The 12054-nt window shown below is 39.5% G+C and overlaps 1 protein-coding gene across 3 annotated transcripts in view; it reads right to left on the bottom strand.

The window, feature by feature from the left end:
• Nucleotides 1-9205: 9205 nt before the first annotated feature.
• Nucleotides 9206-12054, bottom strand: part of SNX16 (sorting nexin 16) — a 37883-nt gene continuing 35034 nt past the window's right edge. For all 3 annotated transcript variants that reach the window (XM_024203900.3, XM_024203906.3, XM_024203904.3), the window contains exons 7-8: nucleotides 10470-10589; nucleotides 9206-10204 (exon numbers count right to left, since the gene is read on the bottom strand). In XM_024203900.3, coding sequence (XP_024059668.1) covers nucleotides 10096-10204; nucleotides 10470-10589 — 229 coding nt within the window. In that variant the 3' untranslated portion in view covers nucleotides 9206-10095. The remainder of the gene's footprint in view (nucleotides 10205-10469; nucleotides 10590-12054) is intronic.

A 12054-nucleotide genomic window follows, 5' to 3' on the forward strand; every position in this document is an offset into this window, starting at 1 on the left:
GGCCCTGTTCCCAGGGCACCACAACACACAAATGGGGAAGTTTTCCCCCCATTTTAAAAAGTTCTAGCCTTCCCATTGGCTCTTTTGGTCAGGTGCCCACTCCTTTTCCTTTACCTGGGGAACTTTGTTAACCCTTTACAGGTAAAGCAAGCAGAGAACAGCCACCGCGAGGGACTTTATAGCTAACTGGCTGGCTGGGTGTCCCGCCTTCATTTATCACACCTACCAAACAGCACTAGGGCTTAGAGCCTCAAAGGTATTTAGGCTCCTAATTCCTATTGATTTCAATGGAAGTACAGAGTCTAAATACCTTTGAGGAGTTGGGCCTAGAAACCTTGGTTTGGAGTCTTTCCTGTGCCAAGATCTGCTTCCCCTCAACAATTCCCTGTGCCAGGTGGAGCAGTAGGTACAGGAGTCAACAGCTGAGAACTCCACAGTTCAGGGGAAATAATCTGTCCCCTTAACTTTTGGACTATCCTGACTCTTCTGTGATTGATTTCTCTGCAATGGGAGCCAGGGATGCTCATTTTAAAATCAGGCCACTGATTATGTGCTTAACTTCACACACCCGGGTTTGAAAACATCAGCCTCCGCAAAGACTTTGCTAAATAGAGGATTTAAATATTTCCAGGCTCTACACAGAGAATGTTTATGCCTGGCAGCATCTAGGGAAATTCTTTGCATGTACAGACTCTTTCAAGTGTAAAATCTAAAGTTAATTAGTAACCAACGACAAGCTCAAGTTTTCACTGCTTAATATTCCTTCATTGCACATGAGTTTGTTTATTGATTTGGTCACTCTTAACTGAACCCCAAGAGCTTCTTTTTGCCTGTTTATTTCTTATTAGAATTAGGATCCGATAAGTCAGATCAGACTTGTGGGAGGTGCAGGCCCCCATAGAATATGGAGCAGCAGCAGCAAGTCCATTATTATGTCAACTTCTCAGTTATAACAGCATTTTGACTCCTTCCAAAATTTCTTTTCTTTTAAACTATATATGAAGAGAATTGGACAAGGCCCGGTCTAGACTGGGACAATAAGTGTATCCAAAACCATGTTAATACGTTAGCTGCTTGTGCAGGGCCAGCTCTAACTTTTTTGCTGCCCCAAGCAACAAAAAAAAAAAAAGAGAGCCGCCCCGCCGAAACAAAACAACCCCCCCGAGTGCCGCCCCACCAAAACAAAAAACAAAAAAAAATACCCCCGAGTGCCGCCCCGCCAAAACAAAACAAACAAAAAACCTGAGCACCGCCCCGCTACCCCAAGATTGGCCACCCCTTACAAGGTGCCGCCCCAAGCACGTGCTTGGTCGGCTGGTGCCTGGAGCCGGCCCTGTGCTTGTGGCTAATCCTAAAAAGAACCTAGGTCACTGAGATGCTGCTTGTCTGTCTATATGCCCCCCGCCACCCCATCACTGTAGTATCTGAGGACTACACCATCTTTAATGTATTTATCCTCACACCATGTCAATGAGGTAGGGCACTGCTGTTATCCCCATTTTACAGATGAAGAACCAAAGGATGAAGTTTAACAAAGACAAATGCAAAGTGCTCCACTTAGGAAGAAAAAATCAGTTTCACACATACAGAATGGGAAGAGACTGTCTAGGAAGGAGTACGGCAGAAAGGGATCTAGGGGTTATAGTGGACCACAAGCTAAATATGAGTCAACAGTGCAATGCTGTTGCAAAAAAAAGCAAACATGATTCTGGGATGTATTAACAGGTGTGTTGTGAGCAAGACACGAGAAGTCATTCTTCCGCTCTACTCTGCTCTGGTTAGGCCTCAGCTAGAGTATTGTGTCCAGTTCTGGGCATCGCATTTCAAGAAAGATGTGGAGAAATTGGAAAGGATCCAGAGAAGAGCAACAAGAATGATTAAAGGTCTTGAGAACATGACCTATGAAGGAAGGCTGAAAGAACTGGGTTTGTTTAGTCTGGAAAAGAGAAGACTGAGAGGGGACATGATAGCAGTTTTCAGGTATCTAAAAGGGTGTCATAAGGAGGAGGGAGAAAACTTGTTCACCTTAGCCTCTGAGGATAGAACAAGAAGCAATGGGCTTAAACTGCAGCAAGGGAGGTCTAGGTTGGACATTAGGAAAAAGTTCCTAACTGTCAGGGTGGTTAAACACTGGAATAAATTGCCTAGGGAGGTTGTGGAATCTCCATCTCTAGAGATATTTAAGAGTAGGTTAGATAAATGTCTATCAGGGATGGTCTAGACAGTATTTGGTCCTGCCATGCAGGCAGGGGACTGGACTCGATGACCTCTCGAGGTCCCTTCCAGTCCTAGAATCTATGAATCTATGAAAGCACTTAGGGTTTGCCTACAGCAGTATAAAAACCCTGTGGCTGGCCCCGTCAGCTGACTCAGGCTCATGGGGCTCAGGCTTCTGGGCTAAAAAATTGCTTTGTAGACGTTTGGTCTGGGGCTGGGGATGAGCAACAATGGAGGGTTCCAGAACTTGGGCTCCAGTTCGAGCCAGAATATCTACACAGCAATTTTTAGCCCACAGCCTAAGCCCCGTGAGCCTGAGTCAACAGACCCCAGCCAGGACAGGGCAGGGAATCTTTCTTGGTATGTGCATGTAGAACACCTGACATAATAGGGCACCAGTGTTGGTTGGGCCCTCTAAGTACTCCTGTTACATAAATAGTAAGTAAACAAGAAGGAAAAGAAGAGAGCCCTTAAAATCATGAGTTGACTACCACAAAACCTGGCTGGGAGCCTCACTGAGTGTGTTTGGGATTACCTAGACATGAAGGCAGGGAAGGAGCACTAGGATGTTTGAGTCATGAAGCCCTGGAGGGAATTTGCCATAGCTCACCACTGTTTCTTAAACCATTTTTAAAAAGTTTTACATACAACAACAGTAATGCAAACGTCAATACATGACCTGTTCCAATTACACACAAGCCAGATGAGCAATGCTTGACAACCTGTATAATTATAAATGGAAACGGAAATAATTAAAGGGTATTTGATCTATAGAGTCATTCTTAAGATCACAGAAAAAATATCTGTGCCGCTCTTGTTAGTCTGTAGAACCATCACCAGATGGAGAGGAGAAGGCAAGGGCATTTTAGGTTTAATCTTCTTCTACAAGAGAGTAATGAAATCCAGAACAAATTAATAATTTATGAGCAAGAACATTTAGACATTTAAAATTCAGTCAAGATTTCCCAGGACAATTTTCCTGTACACAGACTACTGTCTCCTCACATCAGCGTATCATCTAATTTTAACTGCTGTTCAGGCTACAGATTCAGCAGTAGCAGAGTGGCATGCTGTGATATTGGGTGAATCACTTAATTTCCCTCTTCCTCAATTACCCCTTCCTTCAAGTGGAGAATAATATAATAAACGAATGTTTGTAAAGCACTTTGAGGTGCTTGGGTGGAAGGCACAATACCAGTGCAGGCTATTATTAACAAACATTTAGATTATGGTAGCACCCATAGCTCCTATGCGCGATGAGACCTCATAGTACTGGGTGCTGTACATAGATAAATCCTTACTCTGGAGAGCTTAAAATGGAAAAGTGACACAGAAAGTTAGGCATGGTGGTTAGTGCACCAACTTCCCCTCGTGCACACAAGGCCAAGTGTCAGCAAGGGATGAATGCACTCCCTGCTGCCCCCACAGACTTGTTGGCTGGAGCATAAGGGTACAATTGGCCGGAAGTGTCCCTCACCCAGAGGAAGAAGGTGGTCCACGCACAGCTAATAGTGATGGGACTGGAAAAGACTGATTCAAATTTCCCTCTCAAGCAGAGCTTCTCTCATCACAGCACATCAATCTGGCTGGGCCTGAGTATCTTCCCCACTTCTCATGGCTCTCCTTGGGCTTGGCTTTTTGTCTGGCTCATTCCTCCCAAAGACCAATCTGATTATTTCTACAAAGCCTCAAAGTGCACTAGAATCTTTGCAGTACAAATAACAATGGGACTATCTATTGCTCTGTTTGCCCAGTGTCTAGCCCAACAAATGGTGGGGAGGGGTTGAGGTCAGGGATGAGAAAGGTTTAAAAAAGCAAGCATGCTATTACCTGGTCTGTCATGCAATACATACATGTAGCTGCAGGTTTGATATGAGTACACCCATGCACACAAACAAAAGAGGGACGGGAGAAATGAGAATATTTTGTACTTGGAAGTGAGGTAGAGGAAACAGAAGCCTTGCTGTGGATGGGGATTTAATTACACACCTCCTATACACACTTTGCTGTGCATGAATTTTAATTTTAGGGCCAGCTGTTCTTTAGGACAAGCTAATTTTAAACCAAACCTGCCATTAGATCTCAGAGTGACAATGGGAGCAAAATTTCTTCCCCTTATGCCCTTTAATTTATACTCAATGGGCGCTATTTAGCAGCGCTACAATGCAGGCATACATTGTGATCAACTTGCTCCTCCTCCACAGCTGCCTGAGCCTCCCTTACCACCTTTAAATGACACTTCAAAACACTTCCTTTCAAAAGCCTTTTCTGCTTCAAGCATAGGCAGCCTGCGTAAAACCCCATCTTGTGGTGCTCCTTTGTTTGGTTTCGGAATCAAAGTATATGTTGACACTGTAGATATGACTGTAGTTGCAGTGTTTGTGCCAACCAGTGGAAAAAGTGCTGCTTTATAAATAATGTGTCTTGGGGTATCATTACATATTTCTCTGTATTAACTGTCTCACTTTGGCATTGGGACTCAGAGATGGTTGATTTTAGAAGAGTTTTGAATGTGTTTTAGGAACAGTAGGCAAAATTTAAAGAGACAAATTTTCTTCTCTCTAATTTATAACAAAATTGTCCAAGATTGTTACACCAGTCTTAAATCCAATTAGAAACTAGTTTGTAATCCAACAGGAGGAACTTGCTGCTAGCAGTACACACTATTTCCCATCAGTGAGATGGTTTGATCAGCTGCAGACTCAAATGAGAAACTTTAAAAGATCACATCATTTCGAGTTTCTTCAGGGTGAGGATTTTGTTTATTAAACTAGAGCTGTACATAAGTACTGGCCTTTTTCAAAAATACCACAAAGCATTGCAGGGAAACTCATAGGACTGGATATCATGCTCACAGAGATAAAAAAGGTAGGTCAATTTTTGGCTTACAAATTCTAAAATATATTAAAAACCCTGGCTTGGGTTATTTTCCTTGAAACAGATACAAGAAAAAAGCCAAATATAGAGCTGTGCCCAGCAAAACAAGGCTGTGACAAAGCAGCACATAATAAAAACAAATGCCCAGAGAGTTAGGGTTTAGAGAGTTAGAGTTAAGGTTTTATAGACAAAGAAACTCCAGGATTTCAGGTATAGGTTTCTGAATGACAAACTATGACATACAGCAGAACCTAATCCCATTGGAATGTAAAAGGCTACATTTAATAGCTAAAGGAAATACCATGGGAAGAGTTTATCATGATTGGCAATCATTTGATCCATCCTCACAGTCTCAGAGGGAAATTGAAGCAGAGCTGCAGAGAGCAGGGACAGACAGACAAAAACACTTTCTCCTTTGCTAGAAAGAACAAACATTTGAATCCTGCTAATTTAAAAGGAAAAAAGATAAAAAATCAAAACTGAAAAGAAAACCAGCCAAAAGCTTTGCTCACCTGGATAGAATGTTTCCAACTACTGTTCACCCAGAACAGTACTTATTATAGGATGTTGTAGGATTTAATTGAACTTACCTGTCGCCATCTACTCTAGATGGTCACATTATTTGGGGTCCAAGACTAAGCAACAGAAATGTGGATGTAATGATACAGGCCAGGATAACGAAGAACTTCTTAAAGTCAAATCTCAAGCTTTATAGTAAAGTACGTAACTATGAACATTATGTCCTACAGCACTGTTCAGAAATCTCAAGGAAATAGCTCCAGGACGGTGCAGGTGAACTAATGATACACAAAGAGAAAAAGGATGAAGGGGCAGGGGAAATAATTCAAAGCAGGACTAGCATTAAAACCAAGGAAAAGCAAACACATTACCCCACATGGAGATTAATGACTACATGGGAGGGTTAGGTGATCTGGCCTTCACACCCGATGGAGCCTGACAATCCCTAAAAGCAACAAAAACTCTGGTCCCAGTTGCAGAGATTTCAAGGTGCTGGACTTAAGCAGGGATTTCCAGAACTTGCCATGCACTGGTAACTAGGGCTATTTGGAAAATGGTCATGGAGGCAAAAACCCAGGAAAACATTTATGAAGTTTTGAATTGAAAGCTTCATTTACTACCAGTTCTCCTAGATTGCTGGCCATACTGCTACTGGGTTCTGGGCTGAAGTTATGGACTAACTCCAATAAAGAGAAAGTAGAAGCCAAACTGGGAATGGAATTTATTGTTGCTCTAAGCAGTGCACTCATGTAGATTCTCAGAAATTGTCGTTTGAGAGAGCCTACCACCTGAAGTGGCTGCATCTTATTACCCCCTCATCCCCATTCTATGACTTTGCCACCCAAATGGTGTGGAGTTCCAAACAGATGAGCCACAGGGAAGGTAGCAGGAGCTTGTAAGGAGGATCATGCTGCATGACTCCACTCGCCTGTAAATTTCAGCCCCGGTTTCACTGTGCATTTGCTCCCCTCCCTTGAGCAGACCCCAAAGGAGTATTTTTGCTCATAGTAATTAATGGTTCATTGTCAAAGTGGGATAGGCACAAAGTGGAGTTGCAGAGGGATCCATTCTTGGTTCAGTACTGTTCAGTGTTTTCATTAATGCGCCTTCTAAAATAAATGAGAGTACACTAATCAAATTAGAGAGATGCAAAACTGGGAGGGATTGCAAATACTTTAGAGGATAGAAATAAAAATCCAACTTGTTGTGGATAAAGGTGAGAAATAGTCTGAACTAAAAGCAAGACTCACTAAATAAGCATGAGGTGGTTGAGGTAGGAAAGAGTAGTCAGGCACTAATGCAGAAAGGAAGAATATTAGCTCTGGGAGCAATATGGGCTAGGCAATGTTAATAGAAAACAACCTGCAGGTTGGAGTAGATGATACAGTGTATCAACTCTGGCAGAACAGAGACAAGGGCATTATTGGGTTGTAATCCATCTAATTAGTTGACTCTGCTCTGATTTCAATTTGCGTGCTGCATCCATTGTTGAGAGCACAAACAAAAAAAATCCACACTTCAGTCCTTATGAATGGAACCACTGCCAGCTGGTTTTTGTTGTATTAGAAGCAGAGTGTTTGAAATAAGGGTATTGAAGGGTATTTGAGCTTGCAAAGAACCTTACCAAAAAAAAAAAAAGTGAATTTTAGAGAAACAAATGGGTATAAAAACTAGCTAATGGTGATGTTCAAGATGACATTGTGTTGCACAACTCGAAAAGGAATTACTTTTGTATTTCCATCAGTGGTGTAACTACATTGAAGTCCCCTAATGTATGCTATTTACATGAGGTGATACTAAGTATTTGCCACACAAAATTGCATTTTTTGTTTAGCCGGGTCTATTACAGGGAAGCCTTAGTCAGTACATTTCAAATGCACTGTATGAATAATTGATTTAAAAACCCACTGTGTCAATCCACATAAGTATCTGAGAGGTACCAACAGGAAGTGTGCTCAAAGGAAATAGAGGCTGCACACAAGATATGGCAATTAAAGCCCAGTTTATAAGAACAGAGGCATATAGTGGAGCCTCAGAGTTACAAACACCTCAGGAATGGAGGTTGTTCATAACTCTGAACAAAACGTTATGGTTGTTCTTTCAAGTTACAACCGAACATTGGCTTAATACAGCTTTGAAACTTTACTAGGCAGAAGAAAAATGGCGCTTTTAACCATCTTAATTTAAATTAAACAAGCACAAACTGTTTCCTTGCCTTGTCAAATCTTTTTTTATAAACTTTCCCTTAATTTTTTTTAGTAGTTTAAGTTTAACACAGTACTGTACTGTAATTGCCTTTTTTTTTTTGGTCTCTGCTGCTGCTGAGTACTTCTGATTCCAGATGAGGTGTGTGTGGCTGACTGGTCAGTTCGTAACTCTGGTGTTCTACTGTACTACAATCTTTACAGAGGGCAGGGCAAAACAAAATCTCCTCCCACAACTCTGGACCCTCCCATTTAACTGCTTTGTAAAATTTTTGTATTTAGGCTTGTATTCATTAAATGAGTAAAGGCAGACAGAAAATTTACATAGGTGGAGAATTTTAAAATAGAGTTGTCTAAATGATCAGCGAAATTCTTTCAAGATTTTTTTTAAAACATTTGTAAACCTAAAACCAATACTATTTTAGTACATTTAGTTCAGACCTGTTTTTTAAAACATGTAAGTGATTGCTGGGATTTGATGACAAGTTATCAAAAAAAGATATGTAACTGTAAATTGTACCAGAAGTCAGTAATTGTATTGAATTCTCTGGATGCCTTAAAGGCTATCCCAGGAGGATATTCAAACTGTTAAATCACTTTTTATTTTACCTTCAGTAGAAGTACAGTACGTTTCCTGATATGTTGTGCAGCATTCCTACATTTTCATGCAGACATTAAATTTTGGTACAAAAATGACAGTTTAGACTAGAAGTTGAACAACTGTATGACATAAATGAGACACTGCAGATTTGTCTTTCAAACATATTTTTATACTTTTCTCTCACAAGGTACTGAAAATCTTTCTACCAACAGATAAAGAAAGTTGATGTGATGTCTGTAGTTTTATTTCCTCAGAAGGGTTCATACAGTTCTGCATAAAGATTATATATACAGCCTGAAATACAAAGTTAGCTTTGAAAACTCCAGCACACAGACACTGCATATTAACAGCATTAAACAAAGGAGTGAGTGATACGGCTGGGGAGGGGGGCATTCTTCCCACTAGAAGAGCAGAAGAAAACAAGGCACTTTCAGTAAATATGTACAGAACAGAAACAAGCTGTATGAAAGATTTCATAAAGCTGACCCACAGTACTATAGCAAACTTCTGTAGTAATGAACAAGTAAAATACAAAAAGGCACAACATAATCCTCTCCCCTCCCTGCAACTCCCCTTTCTCAAAAGAAATTAGCCAATTGAACTTGGCACAAACGAGTCTTAATTATTATAAAGTGCATCACTTGGCTTAATACATTTTGAAAAATAGGCTATAGAATGTTTTGTAGCAATATTCCCATGTGTACAATATATTGAAACAAAAATACATTGCAACTAGATTCAACCTAATTATGAATGTGAAGAAAAAATATGGCTTTTTTTTATTTTCACAAGTCATTCAGTCATCTACATATAATTTAGATTGGTTTTTTAAAAAAACCAAAGTATGTATGCATTAGCAAGAAGGTAAGAGGTAGTGTTCTGGATAAAAGGCAACATCAGTGATTTTATCATTAAGTGGGTGTGACACAAAGGTGTGGGATTTTAAAGATGCATTACTGAACTAAATCAATTATTGCAACATGCTATAATGTGATGAACATACACCATGTGTTGGGTTTCCATGGCTCACTCCTTTCAGCAACGACAACAAGTTTGTTTTATTAAAATGTCCAATGATCATCCCATTTCATAAATCCTTTTCTTTTGTCACTGCAAGTCTTATTTTATTGCATTAAAATTCCAGAGAAATGATTTTCATTTAGAACTTTAAAAACATGGTAACTCCTATAGTCTGATTAAACCCAAGTTGTGTTCGTCTTTACGTCAATGAGCATTAATTTATGGCTATATAAGAATTTGGGAAAAAAAAAACATCAAACAGATGAACACATTAAATATATCACATTTGTAGCAACATGCAATACGTAACACGTCACATGTGATTGGTGACTACATATACGTAGCTTTAGTCACTACCCTAGCAAATCATCATGATCTTCTGTGTTCAGTACTTAAGAATCTAGGCATAGCTGAATTTAGCCCCAATTAGATTGTATAATATATTAAATATATAAAGGCTGGATAAAAACTGAATCAAAGCAGCAATGAGTATATTTCCTATGTGAATAATTTGTAAGGATTTGTTTATGTAAACAATAACTGTGTGCATTCTTGCTCTTTGCTGTAAATTCTTTACAGCTACTGCATGCTTTTACCTACAAATAGTCTGTCCCAAGCATTATGAAACTTTTGAAGGTAATGACAGCTGCTGTTAATTTATTCCTCTTCATCAGCAGTATATGCTACTTCAGCAACTTCAATTTCTGGTACAGAGTTTTCAGCCAATGAGCCACTCCAGCACGTCTCATGATTCTCTTTATCAGAGCTGCAACAACAGATCAATAAGTATGTCATACAGAAACCAGTTTGTTGCTCTGTATTAATTTCATGCCATCTGCAAAACATTTGCAAAATTAGGTAACTATTACTCACTGCAAGTCTACCTCCTCCTCTTCTCCAAGGTCCATATCAAACACGGTGTACAGCTGCTAATTTTGTGCAGTAAACCGTTTTGTGCAAAAAGATGAGTAGTATGTCTATGCAGTCATGTACTTAAAGTATTTTAAGTTAAAAAATAAAGTTGCATTTACCAGCTGTCATCTCCCAAGGCGCCCTGATCTGCTTCTATTGCAGAAGACTCCACCTCGCCACTGCACTCGCTTTCTTCTCCTGACATTCTGCGCGTTTTCCCATTTCCTAAAGACAAATCCCTACAGCAAATTCAAGAGAGACATTTATGTAGAATACAACCAATATATTTATGGCAAAACATTCAATAGTGAATCAGCACTTGAAGAGCCACTAATGCTTCATTTTAAATGGGACATTTTGTTTAGAAACAACTATCATTCCCTCTACTTACCCCTCTTGTTTCTTTTATTATTAGAAAGTTCCATAGTTTACACAGGATCTTTGTTTTGGAGCAGCTCATCTGCTCCAGCTGCTTATTCCTCACCTGAAGCTAATCCTCCGTCCTTCAAATTGCAAAATGATTCTGATGCCCCAGAGGACTATGACTTCAGGTAAGAGATTAGTAGCAAATGCAGATGAATGTTAGACACTATTTTTTAAGGCTCTCCTTCATAGGTTCCAAGGCCAGAAGGGACCATTGTGATCATCTAGTCTGACCTCCTGTACAACACAGGTCATAGAAAATTGCCAATGATAGAAAATAAGTGGTATTGGTTGATATAACAAACACACAGATCTTTTCACAAGTTTGCCTAAGTAGGATAGTGTTTCATTAACAATGAAACATAGAAAGGTAACAGGTCTGTCCTGAAGCATGATGGGACAAAAGTTACTAGGTCAGTGGCAAGTTCCTGTACTACAGATCCTGGCTAAAAATGGATATTTTGCCATGAGACTATGGATTGTCCCCAGAGCATATTCCATCTGGGAAATATATCTGGCACTTAATGGTAACATGAATGAAGTACAAAGCTGTTTGTTTTTTCATACTATTCATTAATTCCTTCTCATTCTTGCCTCCATCTCTTCTCTCCAAATCAAATTTATTCTTTTCCTACCCATACAAACATCTCCTCCAATCCCTACCCTACCCTTTTTTTAAAAAAAAAAAAAAAAAAAAAAAAGGTAAAGCTGTTTTCAAGGTAGAGTGTTATGAAAAGAAGAAACCGCAGTTGGATGGGAAACATTTAAAATTTGTTTGAAAACAATCTTAATACCGTCTATTTTAAGATTGGTTGAAATTTAAGCTATAAAAAGAATAATACTTATATCTTTGTTTATTGTGACTGGTGGCTTGTGAGTTTTCTTAATCTTTTTTGTAATAGCTGCAGTAACATTTCCTCAAACTATTTTCTTATTGTGTTAATGACTAAATTCAAGTCATGCATCCAACACCATATTCATTGTTTTAGTGAACTTGTATAGGCCATAGTACACATCCCTAGAGCTTTTAAAGCTTCTAACATGGCTGTGAGGACTCATTCCTTTCCAAATAAAAATTCCAGAATGATAGATTCAGCAGGTCCTGCAGAACTCTCAATATTCCAACATCATCTCCCCTGGGTCTGCTGCACACTTTAGCAGATATGCACAATAAAATTTTATTATGAAGCTCTGCCACTTTTTCTTTGATTTAAAGAGCTCTGAAACAGCACCACAAATTGTCTATCTGCTGCAGCACACCAAGCACCTCAGAGCAACAAA

Source organism: Terrapene carolina, unplaced genomic scaffold (genome assembly GCF_002925995.2).
Source record: "Terrapene carolina triunguis isolate 2854851 unplaced genomic scaffold, T_m_triunguis-2.0 Scaffold58, whole genome shotgun sequence".
Classification (NCBI taxonomy): Eukaryota; Metazoa; Chordata; order Testudines; family Emydidae; genus Terrapene; species Terrapene triunguis.